The sequence below is a fragment of the Apium graveolens genome, chromosome 7 (assembly GCF_009905375.1).
Source record: "Apium graveolens cultivar Ventura chromosome 7, ASM990537v1, whole genome shotgun sequence".
Taxonomy (NCBI): Eukaryota; Viridiplantae; Streptophyta; class Magnoliopsida; order Apiales; family Apiaceae; genus Apium; species Apium graveolens.
The window spans coordinates 120,884,802-120,912,471 of record NC_133653.1 but is presented as its reverse complement, the minus strand read 5'-3'; the positions used below and the strand labels follow the sequence as shown (position 1 = coordinate 120,912,471).

Here is a 27,670-nt window from a genome sequence, read left to right as displayed (position 1 = left end):
TTTAGAACCAAGGATGCATATATACATATTTGTATCTAAGTATAGAACTCTTAAAGTTGAAATTTTTGAAATTTGATTTCAAATTATAAAAATGACATCACTTATAGCATTGCATTGGACTTGCTCTTATAAGCGACTGTCTTAAGATGACCGTCACGAGTTGGTTTGTTTTGATCCTCATTTCTAAACGAATATAACTGGTCGCAAATAGGGTCAAAATCGATCGAGTACCGACCCATAATTGGTTCTTCATGCTGCATTTTCCAATTAACGAAAACCACCTAATATTTCGGTTAAAAATATGATCAAAATTGACTGACTTTTGATTGGTTATGTCTTTTGTAGGTCCAATCCTATGCCCAAGAGTATAGTTTTGCCGTATTAGCAAAATCAACACAAGCAAGGGTAGAAATTCTGAAAATGCAAGCATTAAAAATCAAGAATTAGTTTGGTATCTTTAAAAAGAATTCAAGCTAAGCATGGAAAAACATAAAAAAAATTATGTTTTTAGGATTAAAAAACCATCAATCTTTTTTTCAGTTCTTTCTATTTATACATTCAGCTTACAGTTTGTGCTTTCCTTTCTTGTTCAAAATTTTCCAGCACTTGTCCACAACTCTTAGTGACATAATGGTTGGATATATATATCTATTAATTATATATCAACTTGCTTAAAGTTTATAGAAACCCTAAAAAAGAGATGAGCTGCAGAGCTGACAAATGATTTATCAATTTAAGATGGCAAATCAGTAATTAAGATGTATGACTAATGACAATTTGATCTCCACAAATCAGATCTGACAGATGGTTTGGCCACTGCTTTCAATTCTATTAGTAAATCTAAGATTAAGGCTTACTAAATAGAATTAGACACCTAAATGTATCTAAGAACACCTGATCAGCTGAGTTATAATTTTAGGTTTTAACAGGGCAGTTAATTATCTACTGAGCACTTGAACACATCATATACATGTTTGTAATTTTCTTTTTTTGCTCCTAAAGATTAAATATTACAATTCAAGTCCTTGTAACTCTCTATTTTATTAAATAATTGCAGACCATTTCATCCCCCAGAAAGTCTTCATTACTGTATAGTGGATGCAAGTGGTGCCTATATAGTATATATTCTTTAACAACATTCACTTTAGTGTAATTAGTTGAATTATATGTAAAAACAGGTATGTAGCATCATATCAGTTCTGTCAGACTGCACCGGCACAAACAGTGTCAGAGGTCCCTAGCTCTGTGGAGTTGCTTGTGTACAGCTAGCTAGTCAAATTAACCCTAATTATACAGTACTTAACTTAATATTATATTTTTATAACCCTAAACAAAAAATGTTTAGTTACAGTATACTGATTGAGTGCACAACTTCAAGTGCCTTCACTCTTATCTGTTAATTAGGGTTACAATTACTTTTATCTGTTTAGGGTTATAACTTTTAAACATTTATAAGCTCCCAACTTATAATTATATATGACTTTAATAGAAGTGCAGAACCACTAATATTTCTCGCCCTAAAATGTGTTCTCAGAAGAATCATTATCGTTCCATATATATTTTTTTGAAGAAATATAATCAAATCCTTGAAATAATAGTATAAAGAATTTGTATAAATGTACTGCCGGATCGAGTTGTATACACAAGAAGGATGACAAATAATAACATTGAAGAATAATTCAAAGTCTTCGATCCGGTTCTCATCAGTAATCTGCAGATTAGGTTATTGATTCACTTGCACCAGTTGCTATAATCTCTTTTACTCTTGATCTGAAATTGCTGCTTTAATTAATAATCAGTAAAGGCTTGAATTACGAAACTGCAAACTGAAAATTGAATCTCTGCAATTTGTAAAAAACCCATGTCAGCAAATTGAGAAACAAAACTTGAATTAGCTCCAATTATTACTTCTAGTACTCGTTTGATCATCAAATGAAAACTAATTGCATACACAATACTAACTAAAAGAACATAATCAGAAGATTTATATATGAACACATAATAAAACATATATATGTTCTTAAAAAATGAAGCAGAATCATATGTATATAGCCATATAGGGTAGAGAGACAGGGCTTCAAGATTGAGGGGGCTGAATTAAGGATGATGACAGAAGCATAGAGAGCACAAAGGAGTGAGATGCAGGCCCTTGCTGCACTTCATCATCTGTGCTCTCTATCTTCTGTCAACATCACCACCACTGCCTCCCTCTTCCCCCATCTAACTCTACTTCTATCTTCACTATTAATTAAGGATGTATACTTTAACAAAATATGTGTGTGTGTGTGTGAGAGAGAGAGGGAGAGAGAGAGAGAGAGAGGGAGAGAGAGAGAGAGGGAGAGAGAGAGAGAGGGAGGGAGAGAGAGAGAGGGAGGGAGAGAGAGGGGGAGAGAGGGAGAGAGAGAGAGAGAGTTATAGGAGTAGGAGCTAAAGAGCTAGATAGTTTGGTGTGCCCTGTTGCAGAATGGCTAAAGCTGTATTTATAGACAGGAGAAGCAAAGAAATAATGAAAATCGAGGCATCTACTTTTTACTGGTCTATATATACATAAGTTACAACTTACAAGTACAAATGTATATCTCTTGCACAGTTGTTTCATGCACTCCAAAATTATAAATTGTGGAGTCAACAAATTAGGCCCACTGTAACTTACTAACAACCCTAGAAATTTGATTTACACAGACATATACGAAAAATTGTTTCAAGTTTATTAAATATTTGAATCATGTGACATTAAAATGGTAGATCTACAAGAACACTATAAATCATTTTGTATTCTTAAAATAATTCCAGTTATAATTGTCATCTAAGATGTGCCAATATTACATTTTTAGAGATAATTATAAATCATTTTGTATTCTTAAAATAATTGTAATTGCCATCTGAGATGTACATCTTACATTCCTCCTAAATGTTATAATGACTGTTATTAAAACTAATTTTTAAACGACAATATTAATTTACAGTTCATTTTGTCAATAACTTGAATAAAAATTTAGCTGTATAAATGCTTATATGTATTCCGAGAATTATAGGCCAGAAAAACAGCCTGTTTTTCTTTTTCGCATTAGCGACCGCTGACAGAGAGCATGTTTAACCTAATCGTTTTGGCACTTTTTGATGTTCAATCCGACTCTAAATATAGGAGGTAGGGTGTACACGTGGGTCGGATTAACGAGTTTAAGACATTTCGACAACTCAGTTCATTTAAATTGATATAAAAATTTTGAACTCAATGCATAAAAATTAAATTTGTAACCCAACCCTATTTCTTGTTCGTTGATTCGGGTTGGTTCGGGTCGATTTAAATAGTTTTGTTATAAAATATTTTAATCAAAAATATTATAATCTGTTGATTTTAGGAGGTGATATACTCCACTAATAATGGCGTATTAGTTTCTATATTATACCTACCGTGTCAATGCAATATTTGATATTTAGATACTTCACCGTCAGCAATTATCAAATACTGTGTTGACAAAACGGTATCACACTTAATACTTCACCGTCGGCAATTATCAAATATTGTGTTGATAAAGCGGTATCACACTTAATACTTTATTATTAGTGCAATATTAGTTAAATCAAGCAATATAACACTTGATACTTCATGAATAAATCTTTCTTACTCTCTTACGCTGAAAATTGCGTATTATATAATACTTCTATTGTCGGTGAAATATTTAGTGAGCATTTAAAATTATATATATTAAATTTCTGAATATTGATATTTTGGAAATATTTAACTGAAAATTAGATAATTTAATTTTTTATCTTGTTTAATTGACGCATGGAGGGAACATGTTTGACGTGTAATGACCCATCGTCTATTTGTACAAACTCTACGAAGCTTTCAAAATCACGAATTATTAGTTCATTCATTTCCTTGTTTTATGTTTAATAGCAATGAACCTGTTTGACGTGCAATGGCTCACCGCCTATTTGTTCAAACTCTACGAACCTTTCAAAATCACGAATTTTTAGTTCATTCATTTTCTTGTTTTATGTTTATAATCCAAATCATGCTATACGAGTGATTTTGTGCTATATTCTTCAACATAATTTGTACAATTGTGATTTAGCGTGATTTTGTGGTATATCTAGTTGTATGATCGTGATTGGTGATTTGTATCGTAAAAACATCAATTGAGTAATTAGGGAGACCGGATTCATTCCTGAATCTGTCCATAATCACATGTATTTAAGTGTCAATATCTTGCAAATCATAATCACGTGAGGTTAACTCGAGGAATCACAGCTTGGAGAGACAGTCCTTTTGAATTCAGATATAAATTTTTTCAATTCTGTACCAAAAATCATGCACATGATGCAGTTAAAGAATGCAAGATATTCTGCTAACCACTGAGGTTTGAATAATTCAGTGAATCTTTCATTGTACTATCTGTGTGACCACAATTTGATTGTTCTATGGCATGCATTTGTGTGTATGAATTCTATGATATTGTACTAGAACTTAGGTAGATGGCAAGATGAGCATGATGGCTGTACCTGACCCCGGTGACCAAAAGAGATCAGTTCTGTTAGTTGTTAGGATTTTAATTTCATTGATTACTTTTCATGCCTAAATTTACAGGCCCACAGATGAGACCAAGTTAAGCTGAGCTGCAGGAACTGCAGTAGTAAAGATATAGTAATATATTACCAGAGCGGCAGTAAAGATATTGTAATATATTACCAAAGTGAATATTGCTTTTGCCTTACAAATTATAAAGTAATATAAGTTTTGGTACTACAAAAATAGGGTTTTTACCGACATCATACCCAAAATATGTCATTTTTATCCTTTAATATCAGTCGTTTATAGCCCTGTTATTTTTGTGATTTCCGAGTCCTCACGACGGAAGACTTAATCCACGTGTCATTGCAAGGTGGACCATTTGACGTGGTGTGGCCCACCTAATGACAGATGGATGCCACGTATGTGGACCGTATGATAATTATATATATTAGAAATTTAGAATCGCGTTTATCAATCGCCTGTCGATCACTGAAAGTGATAAAAATAACCTAGAAATTTATGACGACGTAAGTTACTAACCGTCAAGCTTTGTTACTTGTATTTGAATTCGGGATTTCGGATAAAACTATTATGAAATTTATACCGATAAATTTTTCAAGGTTAACCGAGATTCAAATATATCCGTTTTACTGATTTATATGAAGCACAAATGTCCACTCATTGACCCATTTATGGTTTATTGCAGAAAACCTAAATTTGTGTAACTTAGCCATTATTAAGCTGAAATTACATGAACTCCCTAATATGATAGAACTGCAGTAGTGCAGTATAATTCATGAACATGCAGCACAACACTTAAACAGTGATGGAACAGTTTGTCGAGTTATAACTAAGAAAGTTAATTAGCTGACATTTCACAAAGAAAAAGAACTGATCAAAGATTATAAACATCTGGCTTCCTTAATATGTGTGCCTGCTAGTGCTAGGGAACTGTTCTGTCTGCATCTCTGTATGTTATCTATTACATAAATATAATAACGGTATTTCTAATGTGTGCCCAAGGGCACATAATAAGCATTAACTCTCATGAGTTTGGTATATTTTGATTGGTAGAGTTGTTGTAAATACAGGGGGTCCATCAATATTTATGATTAGAGTACCAATCAAAACACAGCAAACTCATGAGAGTTAATGTTTATTATGTGCCTTAGGCACACATTAGAAAAACCGATATAATTAACATTTAACAAGACATTCTCTTCTCTTGATAAATTTGCAAAATGGATGAGCCTAAAAAATGTAAATTACAGACATTGATAAGAATTGCATGTAAAAAGAATTGTTCCAATAACTTAAAAAAAGATATATATAGGGGCGGAATTAGGAGGAACCGGAATGAATGTGTTCTCGCAAAATATTTAAAATAATCAAAATTTTAATGTTAAATATTTAAATTTTAAAAAAGTGTGTGTGTATATATATATGTATCATAAGATTGGTCATAGATATCGGTCGATTTTTCAAAAATCACCAATAAATTGTTCAATAATCGGTCAAAAATATTTGTCCGATTTGATCGATTTCTGATAAATCGCAAATTGATACCTCAACCGAATAGTAAAAATATTTGTCCAATTTGATCGATTTCTGATAAATCGCAAATTGATAACTCAACCGAATAGTTTCAATTTTCGAACTCTGTAACCATTACTGAGGCTATAGATAGCTAGACAAACATCCTTTTTATATATATACAAAGAGTATCTTATTTTTGTCAATTTTGGTATAAGAAAAGATATGCGGGTGATGATCAAGAACCAGAACCTTAGTAAAGAAATCAAATGGAACATGAAGTTTGTCAAAAGAAAAAAGAACTGTGTGGATAACAAGAGCAGTATTCTAAAAGATGTAGGGATACATTTTTCGTAAAGCTGAAGAGCTGCATGTGCAGGATGCTAATTTAATGTGGTGCAATTCTTTTGGCTGAAAAGTGGAGTTGGATTCATGATTCTCAATTATACTGTTACATTCGCTGCACCGGGAAAATTGGTGCGGGTTTCGCTCATGATCGGACATTAATATCATGATATTATGAGATTAAGATTGCGTGGCGTGACGGGGTTCGCTCATAACACTATAAGAAAACAGGACAAAATCGATAATCAAAAACGGTCGATTAAGAGACAAAACGGTCGGTTAAAATAGTTATAACCGACCACGGGGCATGGTCGGTTTTAGCCTGGTCGGTTATGATTTTTGGTCGGGTTTAACCCTCATAACCGACCAATATAGTGGTCGGTTTAGTGCCTGGACATTTTATTCAAATGTGGGATCACTGTGTACACGTGGCAACACGTGTACACGTGGCAACATGTGTGCACACGTGTTGCCACATCACTGAGTCACTGAGTTATCGCTTTGCAGTTGATTACCAATCCAATTTCGATCAATGGTTTCCATCTACAACAATATTTTTTAAAATTAAAAAAAAACATATTTAACAAATAATTTATCATTAATCTCATAATTATTCATGTATTTAATAAAATACACACTATAATTACAATAAATGAAACTAACTTACAAATTATCTACTACCAAACTTCAATTTTCACAACAAATATTATATATAAAAAATAAAAATATTAAATACATACAACAACATTTAATACATACACCAACATAAACACACACGCATTAACTACAAAATATGGAAAGAACTTACAATTTTCTAAAACTCCTCCACTTCAATTCTCAATCACATGTGTCTTTTTAATTTTTTGTCCAAAATCAAGAAATGAGGGATATAATAAAAAAATTAAAAAAATAGGTTAAAACCGACCGCTGGGCAACAAACTAAAACGACACCGTTTTCTCTGTAACGGGTACTTCTTTTTGTACTTTAAATTTATTTTTTATTATTCTACAAAACCGACCACCCTATATGGTCGGTTTTAACCTGCAGAATTTGTGCATATAACCGACCACATGTAGGTGGTCGGTTTTAAAAGTAATACATTAGCAAAACGGTGTCGTTTTTTTCATTAAAACTGATCACCTGTGTATGGTCGGTTTTATGTGTGTCACATCATCGATACGATGTCGTTTAGTTGACATATAACCGACCACTGACGTCGGTCGGTTATGTTCGGTCGATTTTACCCTGTTTTCTTGTAGTGTGACTAGTCATTAATATCATAATATTATAAATATAAGGTTGTGTCTTAATGTGTGGTGCGGGTTTCACTCATGCTTCAAAGCCGGCGTTAATATCGTATCAATATGAAAGTAAGGTTTTATGTATATGATCTAACTGTTTAATCCAGTATAACGGACTACATATCTTCGAACTCACTCTTTCATATTAATGCACCGACTCTGAAATCCCAATGTCGGAACTTTATTTTATTTTAGCAATTTTCCAGGATCAAAATGGACTCAATAGGGAAAAAAATAAAACTTTGCGACTAATTTTTGAAGATCAAACGGAATTTTTGCATAGGTTGCCCCATTTTATGAGAGTCACAATGTTAAAGGTAGAGAAGTGGAAGTGCTTAGTGCGGTAATACGAGAATTCGACAAATTTAATAATACGGAAATTCGGGTACACAAGACACGTCATATATAAATAAATAAATTATGTTTTTTTTTGCCAAGTATGTATTTTTTTTATATTAAACATATTAAAATCTTTTAACAAAGTCAAAAAATTACGTGAAAATGAGTCAAATGTTTAATTTATTAATCTAAAATACAAAAATATAAGTCTAATCTTTTGTTTTATACAAAAATGAACATGAGAATCAATACTTCTGTAATAACGTATAGACATGGATATTTTATTTTGCAAAAGTAATTTGTTGGCATAGAATCGACTATAATTTCAGTTGATAAAATTTAAAATTGATATTATGAAAGAATTTGCGCGTCCAATAAGGCTTAGCATTCGGTCGGTTCGGTCAGATCCCGAACCGAACCGAAAACTGAAGTGATAATTTTTTCCTAAACGAACCGAACCAAACGTATTCACAAACCAAACCGAAAAATTAACCGAATTATTTCGGTTAATTCGGTTCGGTTTCTGAAAACCGAAATATTTGAAATTTTGTCAAAATAATTTAAAATGAAAACAAAAAATAATTCGAAATGTTAAAAGAATACATATTATATAATATTATATATGTAAAAAATTGAAGAGACATACATTCACCAATTAAAGATACATATATTCTATTTTTTGTTTATATTTACTATATTATATTATATATATATACATAAAATATAATTCAAAAATATGTATATTTAGATTTTGGTTATTTCGGTTAAACCGAATTAATTTTTAGATTAACCGAACCGAACCAATATTATTTCGGTTAAAACCGAAAAACCGAATTAACCAAAAATTTTCAAAAAATTCAAAATAAACCAAACCGAAATTATATAGTGCGGTTCGGTTTTTCGGTTTCGGTTCGGTTTTGCTCACCCCTAGCGTCCAATACGAGAATACATGTATTCGAATATCGACACGAGGACATATGACCCAAGTGTCCCTTTCTTCTTGGATACTAATTAATGTGTCTCTCCTTAGATATTTGTTAGATGTAAAGTTAGAGTTTCGTTTTAGACCCAGTGATCTGAATATTGGAGATAAGCAAGGAAGTTCCCCAAGTTTGAATGGGCGACAAAAGTCATTTGCAAGTTGCCAAGAATCATGGAGAAAGAGAGGCCAAAGCAACCCTCAGCACATACATCTTATCCTTGTTCTTTACAGTAGCTTTAAAAATATTGTATTAAAAGTCCAGTCTTCAGCTGTCATTCAGTGGTGGGGGCTGTCTATTCCAACACTCATCCAGCCCTGGACGTGTCAAAACCCCTCAGCTCCACTATCTCCTCATTTCTGCTAATCTTGTTAAAGATAAGAATCGAATTTTAAACCTGTTCGAGAAACGTAGTGTACGTTTGGGAAATCTGAAAATAAGTAATTTCCGATTTAAAATGAATAAGTAAATTATAAGTGATAAAAAGAATAATACTTATAAGTTAAATAAGTGTTTGCATAGTTTTACTTATAAGTCAAATTTTTTTTTTTCTCAAATGAACTAAAATAAATAATTATTAAATATAATTATCTAAATTCATAAATTTTAATTTAGATTAACATTTAAAAATATATATTTTAAAATTGAGGTTAATAAATCAGCGAAAAATCAAAATAAGTTGAGAAAAAGTACGTCGTTACTAACATTCAACTTATCAGCTTATAAGTTATAAATTCAACTTATAAGTTGGGTCGACAAACACTCGTAGATAAGCTGTTACGAGCTTATAAGCCATAAATGGCTTATAAGCTGCGCGATGCCAATTATGGATATATGGTCTTCCGTCACTCAACATGAATTGCGACAAAAAAAATATAAATGACCAGGGGTTTAAACGATTGTCCTTTGATCGTTATTGGATAATACAAACTGAGTTTATTGAATTATGTTCTGGTTTATAACATTTTAAAATAAGTAACTTATGACTTAAATTAATAAGTGGCTTAAAAGTGACAATTAGATGAATACTTATAAATTATGTAAGTATTTGGTTAATTTTACTTCTAAGTCAGAATTTTTTTAACTTAAATGAACTAAAATAATTAATTTTTAAATATTATTATCTTAATTCATGACTTTTAAATTAACTTAACATTTAATAACATATAATTAAAAACTAAAATTAATAAAAAACTGAAGAATCAAAATAAGTTGAGAAAAAGTACGTTATTGCTAACATTCAAATTATCAGTTTATAAGTTTTAAATTCGACTTATAAGTTGGGTCGAAAAACAGTCCGAGATAAGTACTTACGGGCTTATAAGTTATAACTAACTTATAAGCCCGTAGACAAACGGGCCTATGACCATCTTTTTGATCGGTAAAGACCTTGTTTCTTGTAGTAATATGTCATGCATGTTGAGAGTAATAGGGCGTGGCCCAGTGGTAAATTAACTAAGAACCAAGGCCCATGCACACAACACATGTAGTCATTACGGTTAGGAAGCATGACCACGGATGTGTATTGGGAGTATACGAGAATTTGATAAAAATATAATAATATGGAAATTCGGTGGGTGGGGAACACATGTAAATTAAAATATTTGTAAATATTTCATATGAAATATATTAAAATTTATTAATAAAACTAAAAATTACATGAAAATGAATCAAATAAATGCATAATCTCTACTAATCTAAAATACAGAAATACAAGTGTAATCTTTTAATTTATGCAAAAAAGAATTTGAAAATCGATAATTTTGTAATAACTAATAACCATGAATACCTTTATTTTGTGAAAATAGTTTGTTAACATAGATTTTGACTAAAATATTGTGAAAGAATATGTGTGTACGATATACGGATATGTGTCACTGCTTTAAGATTCACAAGAGTTTATTTTGGATATGTGGAGTTTGTATTTATTTTTCTTTTTTTTTATCTCAGATCGTGTCAAATATTAATTTATTTGAAATTTCGCATTCAAAATTTACTTTTGCAAGTTATTCATAAAAACATTAATGACGGGGAACTTGATTTAATTTAAAATTCTGAGTTCGTTCAAATAACATAATTAGATAAACAAAAGAATTTTAGATATTGATTTTATTTGAAATCCAAGATATTCTAAGGATTGATATAAATATTAGAATTTAAAATAGCAATTCAAATAATATGATTTGAAATTCTTTATTTGAAATGAGGTACATGCTGTCAACCACAATCTTAATTTAATCTTGAGAACTTGGCATAAAAACAATGTTTCATTTTATAATCTGATTCCATTATTTTAACTTTTCGAAGAACAATTTTCAAAAAAAAAAAAACTTTTCGAAGAACACTTCTGACTCGTTGACCTAGCTATAGCATGTACCAGTACTGTATTTCCTCTTATCTGTAACATGCTTCTGTCTGGTTTCCCTTTGATCATTTTGGTCTTGGCTTGGAATTCACTGACATGCCATGTACTTGAAAAGACTGGTTGCCTATCCATGGGGCTCGAGGAAGGCGCCTCGACCCCCATGGCGATAATTTGCTTTGGTGTTACTATAGTGACAAGGAGTCGAGCTTGTGTCATCTGTCAGGTCTAAGATCTGATACTCTGATATCATCTTAAGTATGCAACCCGATCTTATATTATATCCTACGAGGAATAATGAACTTTAGCTCAATATTGTTAAAATAATTAGCTAAACTTAATTTAATAATTTTAATTATTTAGAATTTTCTTGAAAAGTTCTTTTTTGAGTTCATGGACCTTTAAGTTCGTAGTATTTTGAGTTCACGACTTTTTGCATTTCTAAATAGTTCATATATTTAGAGTTACATGTAGTAGAAACTTTGTAGTAGGTTTCATGTAGTCCTTTAAATAGGACAATCTTCCAAGCTTTGTAAATTAATCAAGTTTTATCGAATCATTTTAGTGAAATACGAGTGTGAGTTTATATATCTTTTGTATGAGTAAGCTGTGTGGATTATTGAGAACAAGTTTCTTCCACTTCACGAGAACTTGTGGTACCAGAGACCACGGTGCTCTTCTTTACTGGCGCAATGTTGCAGAACCGCCAACAGTGAAGCTTAAATTTCATAGTTGATGATGAAAGTAAAAATTCTAATGCATTTTAGAACTTTTGACTAGGACTTTTGTGATAGTGTGAAGTCAGAAGAGAACATACTTATAACGGAAAATAGACTAAAAAAATTTGTCGAAGAATGCTGTTTTTTTTTGTAATGGAATGATTTTCTAGTGTCTGGAGATTAAAAAAAATCAGGGATTTAGAAGAGGCAGAATTCTGTTTAATTCAAATACCATAAACTACAGAGTATGTGTGTTAGAAGTCCTAGCACACTGGGGACTGTGGCGCATTGGCAACAATAAATCTTGTACAGGTTGGCTTATAGTGGTAGTAATGTACCAGTCATCAACTAGTTTGATAATGATGATACATCTAGGTTGTACTGATGAATTACTTCGGCCTCTTAGGCACCGGTTTTCAGAGTTTTAAACATCGGTCCAGAACTGATGTCTATTGACGTTTTTCCAGCAGTGATTGTTCTCTCAAGAGGAAATGTTTTGCAAATGGAATCCCCTGAGAAATTTCAGTATTGACTACTTGTCAGAAATACTGCAATCACCTTAACATGATACTGCACTGGGAAAACTATGACAAGTACAGTACGTCCTATGTTTTTACGTCTTTCTAGCATTGTCCTCTAAGAAGATCAACATCTTCTCTGAACTATTACTCCCTCCGTCCCAAGTACCTACAGGTTCTTAGCATTGTTCTTGGATACGGAGTTTAAGAAAAATGACGAAAAGTGAGGGAGAAATTATGCTATTTTAATACATGAATGGGAGGGAGTAGTAGTTTGTTCAAGGAATAATGATAACAAAGTTAACCATATATCAAAGGAGTTTTCTCATGTAGTTCAATTTCAATTTTCTTATTATAACTCATCAAATTCAATTTCTAGATGCCTGCATAGAGATTCCAATCCATATTACAATCGATCTTTGGTAGAAAATCAGCTACAAGCCACGTAGCAACAAGGCGATTTGCCTTCTGTGTCAGATGAGTTCCATCCCAGCTAATATACCTATCAGGATCTGGACAGACCGGAACACGTGAGATCCCACACTGTACTCGAAAGTTGAAATTATATCTACCGCCCGTTCCACAACAAGCTTTTAAAGTAGATTTGGCATCAAATCCTGGCAAACAAGAGTAGTAGGAATATGTTACTGATCACAACTGACTAATAGAGTTCATATTTACGCAGATAGTAAAAAGAGTAAATGATGAGTGGCTGTCGATTGCAATACCTTGGGAAGCCTTTTAACAATTGATAAAAGGTGTGTGAAATTAAATGAAAATTTGCAGATGTATCTTCCCTATCTAGAGTAACAATGTGTCGAAGAACACCTTGCACCGATAAGTCTGGAGACCGATATTGACTATAACAAGGATCCCAGAAATTCGAGAAGCCTAGAGGTCCAGAGCATCCCTCTGCTTCTAATCGGATAAAGGGAGCTAGCCAGTTCTATTTTTGTAATTAGACTAGATCACATTTCAATAAGATACAAAAAATTAAGTAAATGCTATGTTGTGCACATAAGGCCATGCTACAAGAAGAATTGTATACCTATAAACGGAGCATTGGTCAGAAGCCATTTGAAGGCGTTGTAGTAATCACAGTACACAATCTTCGTCTTGGGATTCTGTTTTTGCAGTATTTTTAGAGCATGCTGCAGATACTTGTTGTGATCTGCTGCAAGATCATTATGAGCTTTTAAACATTGATGAGTATCATAAGCTGTTGTGCTGTTACTTGGGAAATTTGTCAAATACATCGGAAAACAGCCCAGTGGAAACTGTCCGGGGACAATTATTCGTACAGCTCCCATGCCAATCAGTTTCTTAAAGTCCGAAGAATATTGTTTCATCAATATCAGAAAACTACAATGCATACAAGAAAATAATGCAGACAAAGTCCAAAGAACTTACTAATACAGCATCCATAATAGATTGAACAATTTGTGGCATCAATTTATTTTTGATCTCTTCTAAAGTTTTCCCTTGAAGCAATGCATCAGTATAATCATTATATCCTGTTTCCCCAACTATGAACAAATTTTTCATATGTCTTCCGGGGCTGCAATCTGCGACAACATATTAGGACGTTAATTTGCCTTTCGTGTCCACAATAAATTGTGAGAAATATTGGGGATGGCATAAATCAAACATAAGTCCTCTGTCAGCCTGAGCTCTGATACCATGTCAAGGAACCAGTTACTCTAAAACCTCGAGGTGTTAGAGAATGATATTATTGGTGTTTTCAGTAGATAATTTTGAACAGAAACATTATTAACTAACTTACCAGTATAACTGCACCATGATGCAGAAAATTTGGACATCCAATTAAGTTGTACATCAAGAGAACTCCTGGTACCATAAATTATGGCATCTTTCTTAACTGGCAATGCTGTAGAACTACTAACTGCAAAGTCTACACCATGGCTGAAAATCGCGGTGGAATTCAAATAAGGATTCAGAAAGGGGATCCCAGCTGCTGATGCTGTTTACAGAAGATCAATGTCATGATAAATTGAGGGTTTGGAGGTCAGTACAAAATCAAGAATTATACTTTTTTTAGCATTTTACAGGCAAATTCTTATTGTTTGAGAAATGTGGCTAACATAGAACAACTACATGAAGCTTCTTACCAATGTAATCAATCATGAGTAGTCCATCAGAACAACGGCCAGTAGGCTCTCCAAAAAAGCTCAGGCCGTAAGGATGCAAATTGCACTGGAATGCAGGATTCTCCATCCTGCGATTTCCGGTGTCTGATTTGGAGGCTCCAAACTGATATATTTGGTTAATGTTACAACTCTTCAGTATACCAATATCAGGTAATGAAGTACTAAAAGAAGCAGCTGCCTGAGCTTGAAGACGATACAAGCAACAGAAGATTATGAGTAGCTGAAATAAAACAACTTTGCGAGAAGTAACCATTTTTCCTTCTGAGCTTCAAGTCCTATAAGGAATTAACTTAAATGGAGAATCTGGTTATGAATTGCATTTTGTACAGAGGAGACTCATGCACTAACAACCACACATTTTGTAATTTGTACAGCTTATCTTGTAGTGAAGTACCACATGTAACTAACATCCACTCATGTAACTTACTACTACACAAAAATACTTAAACTTGGCTTCTGCTTTCTTGTCTGCCACATTGTGTTTGTGTTTAAGTTTGTAACACTGATCCATCTATTGTTGGCTTTGAATGTGTGTTTAGTTTTGTAGGTGTGGTCCAACTGTTGAAACTATTTCGTTTAAACTTAATACACTAGTAGAGCTGACAATTTAGTATACAACACGATAAAACGACACGAGAACGATATGATATAAATGGATATGTGTTGAGCTTTTCGGTACACGAACACGAAAGTACACGACACAATTACTTTCGTTTTCGTGTTAGCCTTTCAAGTACATGGTACACAAAACGAAAGTACACGAACGACACGAATTTCAGCACTATACAGTAACTTGCACTTTGCCACCCCCCATGGTCCTACTTTTCAAAACCTACGATCTCGTTCATTATCTATTCATTATTACTGATTAGTTATTGTGATTTTGCGTAATTGTTCAAAGTAAATTAATCAGTAAGCAAAGAAAATTAAAGTTTAATTGGTGTAAACAATTTGTTTTATTGGTAGTTTGACTTAATACTTGAGTTGAAGACATGGAAACTATTACTCCCTCCGGTTCAAGTACCTACGGGTTCTTAACATTGTTCTTGCACACGAATTTTGAGAAAAATGAAGGAACCCGTTAAGAAACTAGTCACTCTAAAATCTCATGAATCTTAAGGTATTAGAGTAAGGTCCAACCGGATCTGTATTCTAACATTAACTTATATGTATAATCTCGCGACAAAATGCTGCATCTAGTAAAAGGTTTTTATAAATTCTCGGAGTGAGCGAGGATCGAATCCAGGAACTAGCTGTTAACCACTTGACCTATCTACCGATGGCACGTTAACTTAGACTTGAAGTAATTTCTTGTTTGCAACATTGCAGTTGTCAGATTTTGTAGCTGTAATTCATCTCTTATGTTTGAATGAAGTAGTTGGTTGTTAGATAAGGATTGATAATTTAGCTTTATCGAAACTCATCCTAGTCCAAGATAAGATAATGCAGGGAACCTTTCCTTGTTTTGTTACAAAGTTTTAGATATTTAATAACGAAACTCAAAACCAATAAATTTGTTATGATAAATGTAGTTTTGGAAAAAAATGTATAATAAGATGTATTTCTTCGAGAACGTGATTCTAACTTGAACAATTTATACGCGAGAATAATTATGCTCGATTCTATTATAAAGTGCAACATCATTATTGCCCACATTTTTCATATTTCAATATCTTATTGTTTAGACGCGAAATAATATTGTAGTTATATGTGTTTGTCAATGTAATACTTTAATTTGATTAAAATTTTAAAAATAATTAGAATTTCAAAGCACTCATACATTTTTTTCAACATATTTGAATTTTTTAAAAATACTAGAGTTTGGACCGATAATTTTTTTACTTTAACGAGTTTATTATTTTATTGGAATTAAAAATACTATGAGTGCACTATGTTATGACGTGAGAAAAATATTATTTTTAACAAGGTTTCACCGTAATTATTTTTAAAGCGGCGATGGTTAACTCGGTTAGTTAAAAAGAGGATAACTATGAGGTTTGAATCCCAGTTATAGCATGTCGCATTTACCTTGTTTCACGTGATTTGTATGCACCCGAAGGGTAACGAGAATTACCCACGATTAAAAAAATTGAAAATATATTAAAAAATGAAGTGGACCCCACCAAATAGCAAAAACACCACAAAAGTCTAATCCCAACAGCTTAATCCAACAGATTTGGACATAACAACCCCAATTATTACACAAATCTATACATACATTTCCCGTTGTATCTATAACATTTCAAACACAAAGAGAAGAAACATAAACAAATGTTGATTGATTGAATGAGTTTGAATGTATACAAGACTATGATCCGTTCAGCTACGTTGTTTCACAACACTACAACTAGTTCTACTACTACTTGTTTGTCGTATTTTAATCCGGGTCGACCCGACTGTTGTTTGACCCGACCCGGTTTGTATTTGCAGCCCCAAGTTAGGTTTAGTAGACGCTGCGCGTGGCGGAGGATCTATTGTAGCAATGCTTCGTCGGAAACAGTCGTCGTTGATTTGCCGGAGATTTGTACGGCCGATGAGCTTCATTATGTGTCTGTAAGGAAGTCTGATTGGCGGCTCGCTCTCTGGCGGTACAAGCCTTCTCCTCAGGTATGAAATTGTGTGTGTGTGAGAGAGAGAGAGGGAGAGAGAGAGAGAGAAAGATTTGAGATTTTACTTGAATTTTGCAAGAATGTGTGTGTGTGTGTGTGAGGGAGAGAGAGAGAGAGGCAGAAAGAGAGAGAGAGAGAGAGAGATAGAAAGAGAGAGGGAGGGGGAGAGAGAGAGAGATTTGAAATTGAGTTGAAGAGTATGCAAGAATGTGTGTGTGAGAGAGAGACAGATAGGGAGGCAGAGAGAGAGAGAGAGAGATTTGAAATGCAAGAATGTGTATGTGCAAATGAATATTAGTATTGAATTAGAATGATATGATTGGATATATTGTGCAAGAATTTTGTTATTTAAGTTACGATTGAGCTGTCGAGATAATGGTAAAATATTTAAGTTGTTGGTAGTGTGTTGAAAATATGATTAGAGTGACAATTTTAAGCATGTTTTGGAGGAGTTCTGTGTGTATGAACATTTTAAACGATGAGAAAATGATGTGATGTGCTTCTGATTGTAGGCTATTATACGGTTACTTGCATTTGTTAGGGGTGTGAGTAAAGAGAAAGAAAGAATTTTTATGGTAGAAGCTTTGAGATAGAGAGTATTGATCATTTTCCGTACTAACATATGAGTATTTCTGCAAGTGTCTAGACAAGTGCAGAAACAACTCAAATCTAGAAAGAGAGAGCATACAGGCTAGAAATTAAGCATATGTGTGTGAATGTGAGTAATTTTGTGATTACCAAAATATGGGTATTGACTATAACTAGCTTTTTATCTTTGTCAATTTGTAGGCAACACCGAGAAACCATCCTCTGCTTCTTTTGTCTGGTGTTGGGACAAATGCGATTGGATATGATCTAGCTCCTGGTGTAAGCTATTTGAATTACCTCATTGCTTACAGTATCTAAAATTTGAATTTTCTGTAACTGCATTATGGATGTGTCGGGTTCAGTTTTGCCCTCTTATCGACTCGTACATAGAGATTTTAATGTACATCAAATGCTGCATTTTCTTTAATTTAAGGCCTTGACTGTATTCGCAAAGTTGTGGGTCAGAAGCTTTATTGGCAATGATATTTATATGCCCCAAAATTGATGTTCTTCTCTCATTCTTTAAGTGGAACCGTGAAAGGTTATATAATATTGCATGTGATCTTACCTTATTCCATTTTTTGATCATAAATTTTCTTTGGATAGTAAAGAATAATATTTATAAAGTATTCTGAATAATTTCATAGTTCTCTTGCACTGCAGTTTCTAGTCTGTTTTCCTTCATTTGGTCTAGGTAAAATCCTTAGTTCTGCAATGAGTGTTATTTCCTTCAAAATCGTAGGGCCATGTGAACAAATTGAAGTTAAGTCTTAATATCTATGAAGGAAACCTCCTTATTAATCTGAAATTTCTTTTATGCCTGTTCTATATAAGATTCAGAGAAAATATAACGTGTGTCCTTAAAATGATATGAATAGTTTTAATAACTGTAATGAAGATTTATTATTACACCATACTTTCTGTAATCTGTATAAACCTAGGTTGGATCTTATCCTTCAACCCATTATCGCCAAAAGGTTGATAGTTTGGTAACTAGTCGATTTTGAAAGAAATGATGACGAATCACTTGCTCAGTAGTAATATGTCCTTGTGCTATATATTCTCAAGTTGCAATATATTTAAAGTTTTTGTTACCACAACCTTGCAACTTGTTTAACACTGATGCACGATGTCCTAAGTTGTCTGTCTATACTTTACGAGTTACATCTTTATTAATGTGATTTCTTGTGCATATAGTCTGAAAAGTTTTTTACAAAATATGAACTGGTTGCAGTCCTCATTTGCACGTTATATGTCCAGCCAAGGATTTGATACATGGATTCTTGAATTTCGAGGTGCTGGGTTGAGTGCAGCAGTTACTCCAAACGAGATAAAACAGGAAGTTGATGGGGTGTCTGGGCAAGTCGATTTAATTAAGACCGAAATAAATGGTGCAAATTCTGGGGAAAATAATTTAGAAGCAATGTCTGACACCGCACAATCACAAGAAGTCGACCCTAATTCATTAGCACAATCTGATGTCTCGTCTGTCAGCAAAATTAGTGAAGCCGATGAGTCTCAGTTTCTAACATATTTTACTGAAAATTTTATGGCTTTATCCCAAAGACTGTCTACCCTACTGAATGAAGGTTAATAAAGGGTCATCTTAGCTAAACTTTTCATTTTCTACTGAGCAGTACAATAAATTTACCAAGTATATATATTATAATGTAAGATACATTTTTTAGGTATTTCTGAAATGAAGCAGAGTTATGCTCTTGTTGGACAAATCAGGGATTTAAGTCAAAGGCTTTTAAATATAATTGAAGAAGGCCAGCGATCTGTTTCTCCCCAATTCGTTGACTTGGTAGAAAGATATTCCACAACAGTGGAAGACTTCCGGAAACAGCTTGATCTTATGGCAAAATATAATTGGGACTTTGATCATTATCTGGAGGAGGATGTGCCAGCTGCAGTAAGTGGGTTTGTTCCTGTCCAATATATTTCATGCGTCATGCATGCATAATATATCCGCACATTCTCCTATTCTACCATAATTTTGTTAATCTACACTTCCTAATTCTATTTTCTCAATGAAGATGGAGTATGTAAGAAGACAATGCAAACCAAAGGATGGAAAATTACTCGCCATTGGTCACTCCATGGGAGGTATTTTGCTGTATGCAATGCTCTCAAAAAATGGTACGTGAACTATCATCTCTATTGTTGCAATGTAATTCTAGTAGTCCTAAGTTCATAATTGTGTATTCAATGTCTACCAACTGTCCTCAGTAAACCATTATCTACCTACTTGTTTACAAGTAATACTTGTGCAAAAAAATTCCTGAACTTTAATGAACTAATATATGCAGATACAATGGTGGTCTGCCAGAAACATACTCCATTTCTTTTACATAAATTATTATATAAAATACTTTAGATTATAAAAATTTATTAGACATTAATCAAATTTGGTATCCTTTTTAAGAAAAAGAGTGCAAAAGACAAACTTGTACCCGTTTTACTACCAAAGCCGTTATCTACTATATATTGTTCCAATTCTCAAGTATTGTGTAATAAACAAACCAAAGAGATTACTCAGCTTGGTATTGGTTTTATACAATTAATCTATTCTAAAAAGGCTGGTAATTGTACCTTTATTAGATGTTATTGATTTTATAAGAATTAACTAAAAATTCATAAACATTTAATCTACAAAATAACCTAAACATAATTAAAAATAAATTAAAACTAAATTTAATTTCATGTAATATTGTTGAAACAACAAATTTTAAATAGATGGATTTGTATTTAAAAAATATTATGAAAATACTAATAAATGGAATTAATATTATTTCTATTTTTACTTTATGATCTGTTATTGATATATTTAGACTAAATATCAAATTTGAATAGCAAGAAATGCCCCCTCCCACCCCCACATATATATCATATCTTAGTGAACATACAATGTGCTTAGAAGTTTTTTTAGTAATGAAAAGACAATATTTAAACATTGATTTTTAGTGTCAAAGGCATCATGTATTACTCTTTGTGCAAAGCTTTTGTGTGATAAATATTTTTCTTGTCAGGTTGCCAGGGACGGGAATCACACCTAGCGTCAATCATTACACTGGGGTCATCACTTGACTACACTACTTCAGAATCATCATTGAAACTGCTCTTACCCTTGGTATAGTTCATTTTCCTATCTAAGTAGTTTTGGACTTGGCAATGTGAAGAACTAACCTGATTTGCTGTACATATAGGTAGATCCTGCCCAGGCTTTAAATGTTCCAGTTGTTCCTCTAGGTGCATTGCTCGCAGCAGCTTATCCACTTGCATTCCGACCTCCTTATGTATTATCTTGGTTAAATCCTTTGATCACCTCACAGGAAACTATGCATCCAGAACTGATGGAGAAGTTTGTCCTGAATAACTTTTGTAAGTATAGAGCCATTTCTCCCCCACCCCCATTGATTTTATTAAAATATAAGCGAACACTGTTGAAAAAATTAGAGAAGCACTGTTGAACTGTTTTAGTCATTCATGCAAATACAAGAAACATTGCATAATTATTACAATCTGCTATAATTTCCGGTCTTGGTTGGTACAGAGTGTAGATAGTAGGCAAATTTACAATTGTAAATATTATTGTTCCTGTGCTTAACGAATTAGATATGCAGCAGTGCCACTAACTGTTCTGATCTGTATTGTATACATATATGATTAATTAGTTAACATGTCCCCGGAAGCTTTAACATGGCGGTGGTTCGCAGTTTGTTGTCGCAATATTGAAAATTAGAGCATGTCTAAATATTAGGTTCTTTGTAATCTACCAACTTCATATGCTACAAGTCAAAGGTCTCAGAACCACTGAAGTCGTACACAAACTGATTTTGTAGACAGTTTTAGTACTAAAGAAAGAGTTATATGTATTTAGAAAAATAGTAGGTCATTCTCATTTCTCAAATCTTACCGCTCGAAATAAATGTGAAAGAGTGTTGATTAGGGTTCCAAACTGCAATAGAATAATTCATATAATTTCATGAACCTGGATGCGGAGGTTATCCATTAAAGAATACTTGCTTCTTAAATAGAGAGTGATTGGCTTTCCTTGCATTTTGTATCCTTTGAACATGGGGTTTCCGCTTACTTTTTTAGTTAAAGGAGAAAACAAGAGTTAATATTAGGGGGAAAATCCTATGCACCAATTTTTGTTTTTGGTTTGTGATGTTCGAGATTGTCTAACTCTGTCCATCCGTTTATTGTTTTCTCTGTGCTCACTGCTCATATACTCTTCGCTTGCCAGATTGAAGTAGGATGTAGATCAAGTATGCTTAGTTACCTACTTCTGTTACCCAGTCTCTCAATCCATCATTACTTGAACAGGTACAGTTCCTGCCAAACTTCTGTATCAGCTCACTTCAGCATTTCAAGATGGCGGACTTTGTGACAGGACGGGAAATTTCTTTTACAAAGATCATCTCCACAAAATTGATATACCTGTTTTAGCAATTGCCGGAGACAGAGACTTGATATGTCCACCTGAAGCAGTACATGGTAAAACATCAGTTGCTTTAGCTATTGCATATATGCTGAAGATGTCTTTCTCATTTCCTTGTCTCACAGCTTATATATGTAACGATTCAGTAAATTTTATTTTTAATTTGGTTACCATGGTCTGAAATGCCTATATCTGAGCAGAGACTATTAAGCTGATTCCTGAGCATCTAGTTGATTACAAAGTGTTCGGTAAACAAGAAGGTCCACATTATGCCCACTATGATTTAGTGGGAGGTCCTCTGGTATGTTCTCCGCTTTCATGGTTTGTATCCTTGGCAGATCATTGTGCTTACTACTTTGTAACATGATTGATCACTAATATTATAGGCTTGTAACTGTTGCTTCTCTATAAAATGTAGGCGCCAGATCATATATATCCGGTTATAATTGATTTTCTGAGTCGCCATGACCAGATTTGACTCCCAATTAATGGTATATTTCTACATGTCTAATTCCCTCCTATGAAAAGTTATGCCATCTTTTATGTGCCTCTGTTATGGGAAAAAGATTGAAGCTATCTCTGTATGATGTGCTGGGAAGGCTTTTATCACTAGCATTCTACCAGAAGCTCTGCGTCGCATGAAGTACTTGTGCAAATGGAAAGTAAAAGGCTGTCACATTGAAGGCAATACGCAATAGGCAAGAGATCATTATATAATACATATATATTTGTGGAGTAGATCATGTACATGCCTGTACATTACTTTCATGACCAATTGTATGCGTTCACAGTTCATACTTCATACATTGATTTTGTGAAAAATAGATGCAAGTTCCTGTATACAAAACCTCCCATAGATTAAGATACTTGTAAAAGCTTCTTTTTAGGAATAGATGCATAGAGTACATATGTTCATGTATCAGCATCTTGTACAATGTGGAGCAAAAATGTTGATGTGAATTTTTTAATTGGTAAATTTAAGCAAAACAATTATTTCAGCTTTATTTTGGTTCTTTTTCTTAGTTTTTCCTAGTTGCTAAAAAGGAATCTACTTCTAGCAGCCCTTTCCTTTATCCCTGCATTTTCTGCATTTCAAACATAACACAATCCAACTTAACCAGGTAATCAACCGTTATGACTATCTTATGCGATTCTGATTAGAGTAAGAGAATGAATCTTACTTTCCTTGTATTTGAGGATTATTGTTAGGATGAAATATGAAATAAATGTAGACCTTGCTTTACTTAGTAGAAAGGCTGGAATGGGTATTAGTTCTCATGAATTCTCGAGATGAACGAGGATCGAACGGGACGAGGACGACAGAAGTTAAACTCTTAACCACTTGAGGACATGTATTCATTCCTTTTTCTTTCGATTCCACCTGATTCTTTTCGCGATCAGCATTAAACATCGGTTGTCCTAGTTACTCGAAGCCAAGTAAAAATAACTTTGGTAGTGCCTCAGTTCTTCGTCAATTTAAGAAACAATCATAACTCAAATCCAAAACAATGACATGCATTCTACTAACCAAGCATTCACCAAGGCACTAAAAACAGTTTCATTACTGAACCTGCCTCTTTAATTATACTTGAAAGTCTTGTAACAATCTCCAACTAAGTCCAGAAAACATTCATTCATACTTCAATTACAGTGGTCTCTTGACTACTAAAAGAAACCCCAGTGATCACATTTAGCATGTATTGATGGAAATGAAACACAATTAAGATTGTTTTTTCTCTTTTTTTGGCCCCTAATATGAAACTTTAGATGAAACAATCAAACAATATATGTAAGCAACAATCTGCAGAACACCAGGGGAGATGTAGTATGGTAAAAAATTTACGTGTAGTCTATTGTTGAGATGCAACTGCAGTTTTACATATGGGACAAGCATTTTTCTTCAGCAGCCAATTCTTTATGCATTGTGTGTGATATGAGTGTCCACATTCCAGCTTTCCCATTTCATCATCTGCTGTGTATTCCTCCTGAAAGTTCCGAATGTTTTAATAGATACATTATTCATTATCTGCAAGTGTCTACATTATTCATAGAACTTAATAATTACATTATACTACCCTTATAGGCAAACTATGTATAGGCGGTGAAACTTGTAAAAATTTTCATATGATGGAGGACGTATCTGTTTCTAGGCTTCCGAGGGGGATATACCGGGGGATGTTTTATTTTGTTTAGTAAAGTGCATTTTGTTTGTTTTGATCTCCTTTTTTAGAATAAACCCAGGTTATCTATGTTGGAGCAGAATCGAAACTAATAGGGCTCAGGTAGTTTGAACTTTAGAACGCAAAGTAGGAAGATGAGATATCAGTAGGCAATTTTTGTTGACCAACCTGACAAATACTGCACTTCGATTCAGTGGGAATATCTTCTGACAACTCATCCAGAGGTGATAACTTGGTTTTCCTGAGAGAGCGAATTATTTCATCTTCACGTAGTCCTGTACTAACATACCCGATTCTATCACCAAGGTCAAGCAATTCCTATATGCAGCATACCAATGAAGGATTAGTTACAGGCAGATACACTTGTATGTACACATATTTCTAAGGTAAACCTGCTCACCTCATATGACATGTTATCGACATCAAGTCTCAAGTCTCTGTATCGGTCAAGTCTATTAGACCTACCTCCCATCAGCAAACTACTTTGAAGCATGACTATCTGCAAAGAGAGTGAATTTCAGAATTTCTGAACCCTTTAGAAAATTATCACAATTAGACAACATATGACACAAATCATATAATTTTACCTATTACATAATGACCATTAGATCTATGAAAGTTTTGTTTAGAAAATGTCAGAATATGTAATTGCACGAGAAACCTAGTTACTATCCGGTGGGGGTGCATTCATACATACTAAGTTCTGAGTTCAATCAACTAGCAAAATTTTCACAAGTGCATAGGAGCAGGAGTGGATATGTTTAAGACAATCAGTTACTTTTAGGGTTTCATTTGTACATGATTAAATATTTTTGCAGGTAGTTATACTAGCACAAAAATGAAGTATAGTTGAATTATCTAGTAAGATTAATTTTAAAATACGCAGAGTGAGCGTGTCCAAGGAGAGGAATATGATTGTGGACATACCTCTGCAAGCCCTTCCGGAGAAGGATGTCGAGCATGGTGATGGTGGCGAGAATTAAATACATCTAACCGAGGTCTTGACATGTCCGGATCAGGCTCAGCATCAAAAAAGGATATAGCTTCATGATTCACTGTTCTCCTCCCACCAAAGGAAGATCGCTGTCAAAGACAAATGTATAAATTTAAAATCAACATCTAAACTTGAATGCAGAAAATTTTGCGAGGTCATGCTAAAACAATGAATGCTTTACTATATACAGGATCAACTGAAAAAGAAAGGGATGGGAGCCATTATGAGTAGATAGGAAACACCTATGAGATGATCAAACAAATGGAAGTAGGAAAATCACACTAGATAGAACAAGAACTATATCAAAGACTACCTTGGTTTGGGTACACAGAATTCATGATAAATCTTCCTCAAAAATTCTAACTTTAATTGCTAAAAACTATAAAAAAAATTATTAATTGGAGTTCTGAGAAAAGGTGTTCTTTACTGCAACAGAAGCAAAGAATCAGCAAATAAATTTGCAAACTTTGCAAGATCCCTCATTCCCACCTTCAATATAATAATACCACCTTTCCACATCCCAAAAAAATATGAAAAAACACCATCAAAATAATGAAATTTCATTCTTAATTTCTTATTTAAGTAAGAAACTCTAGTCTATACTACTACTTATTAATTAGGAAACTTTTGGTGGAACATAGTATTACCAAACCATATTCTTAGTAATTTACTAAATTTATTGGTTTAACTAATATTTTAATCTCGGTGCTTTGCACGGATTATCAGCTTGGATTAAATCACAAAAAATAAGAAGAATCATAACAAAATAAAATAAATTAATCAACAGGCCTTGTAGTTGTACCTCTCTCTGATTAATCTTGACACCATCAACTTTTCCTCTACCAGGCCTTCTAGACACAACACAATCAACAGAATCAGCAGCATCAGAACCAAACCCAATCCCGGGCCCACACCAAACATCAGGATCAACAACACAAGTTGATGAAGAAGCTAATGAGTTCCCATGTACCATTGCAACACCTTGAAAAGGCCCTTTAACTTTTCTTGTCTGCAAGCTTCTCTGCTTCTTCTTTTTCACTTTCTTTGCATCCCAGTCTGCTGATGTTTTGATCACTCGTGGTACTGATACTTGTGGTGATGCAGCACAGCCAAGTCCTCTGAATGTTGCAGAAGTGAAATTCTTTTTCTTAGGTGTGTTGGTCTCAGAAAAAATGGTGGATTTGCATCTTGTAGATTGCATGAGTGATGGGATTTGTAAAGTGCTTGGATCTGTATCTAACATGGTTTGGTTCTTGGGTTTTCTGTGTCTATTATTTTCTGCCATTGCTGAACTTTCTGCAACTATAACTGGCATAATAACTGATAAGTTTATGCAAAAAAGGTGGTCAAATTTCAAGAAAAATGGTTTCTTGGTCACATTTGCATGAAAAAGAAGTGATTTTTAGAATCAAGAATTGAAGAGAATGGAGAAAGATTTTCTGGGGATGGTGAAGAGATGATAAATGATGAAGTAATATATATATAATGAATATAAAATGTTCATTTTATTGAGTTGGTTAGGTAGGCCTATGTTTTGTCTTCATGTTGGTGAAAGAGGGGTGAAAAACTGGCCACAGTGTCATATTTTTGCAATGTTTAAAGAAAACATAAGTTTTGAGTACTGAAAATTTGAAGGCTTTTGCTTTAATTCAATGCCATTGCTTTGCAAATAAAGTAAACACCAATGTTAACATATACTGCAAATTTGGCAAAGAAACCAGTTTACAACAAACGATTGATGTAGTATATCATATATCGTATATCGTAATTGATATATGTAATGTAGTAAAAAACGGAACTCGTTATATCTGTATAAAAAATCTATCATTATATCTTATCGTACTTAATAATCATGGTATGGACCTTAAGTATGGTAGGGAACCTTTATTAAGTTACCAAAGCAAAAGTACATTTCATAACTTTCTTGCCTGGTAGTAAAACTTTTACTTTAATCTCACTTCTGGTTTTATTGTATAAAAATAGTTGCAGTAAATTTCAAATAAGTTGCATCAAGTTCCTAACTTTTTAATTTTTCTCATTTGTACCTCTATGTATAAAGTATTAAAG

General features: G+C 33.4%; 3 protein-coding genes across 5 annotated transcripts; 1 reads left to right on the top strand and 2 right to left on the bottom strand.

Annotated features, from left to right (window-relative positions):
• Positions 1-12,903: 12,903 nt before the first annotated feature.
• Positions 12,904-15,261, bottom strand: LOC141672292 (GDSL esterase/lipase At5g03980-like). Of its 3 annotated transcripts, XR_012555440.1 has the most exons (6): positions 14,747-15,261; positions 14,401-14,598; positions 14,028-14,182; positions 13,666-13,939; positions 13,346-13,563; positions 13,097-13,234 (listed from the first exon to the last, which is right to left on the bottom strand). XR_012555440.1 is itself a non-coding variant. In XM_074478860.1 (5 exons), the coding sequence occupies exons 1-5, from the start codon at positions 15,036-15,038 to the stop codon at positions 12,993-12,995; spliced, it is 1,161 nt and encodes a 386-aa protein (XP_074334961.1). In that variant the 5' UTR covers positions 15,039-15,257; the 3' UTR covers positions 12,904-12,992. The 3 variants fall into 3 exon arrangements, 2 of the variants coding, with proteins under 2 accessions (XP_074334961.1, XP_074334962.1); XM_074478860.1 differs by lacking the exon at positions 13,346-13,563 and having other exon boundaries at positions 12,904-13,234; positions 14,747-15,257; XM_074478861.1 differs by having other exon boundaries at positions 13,094-13,563.
• Positions 15,262-16,965: 1,704 nt separating this feature from the next.
• On the top strand, positions 16,966-23,433 carry LOC141672987 (uncharacterized). Its single transcript, XM_074479699.1, has 10 exons — positions 16,966-17,392; positions 18,184-18,261; positions 19,217-19,571; positions 19,671-19,897; positions 20,022-20,124; positions 21,015-21,115; positions 21,192-21,366; positions 22,315-22,485; positions 22,630-22,730; positions 22,848-23,433. Exons 1-10 carry the CDS (start codon positions 17,072-17,074, stop codon positions 22,905-22,907), a joined length of 1,692 nt encoding a protein of 563 aa, XP_074335800.1. The 5' UTR covers positions 16,966-17,071; the 3' UTR covers positions 22,908-23,433.
• A 610-nt stretch (positions 23,434-24,043) lies between these two features.
• On the bottom strand, positions 24,044-27,087 carry LOC141672988 (uncharacterized). Its single transcript, XM_074479700.1, has 5 exons — positions 26,406-27,087; positions 25,537-25,692; positions 25,010-25,108; positions 24,778-24,927; positions 24,044-24,414 (listed from the first exon to the last, which is right to left on the bottom strand). The coding sequence occupies exons 1-5, from the start codon at positions 26,916-26,918 to the stop codon at positions 24,280-24,282; spliced, it is 1,053 nt and encodes a 350-aa protein (XP_074335801.1). The 5' UTR covers positions 26,919-27,087; the 3' UTR covers positions 24,044-24,279.
• Positions 27,088-27,670: the final 583 nt, after the last annotated feature.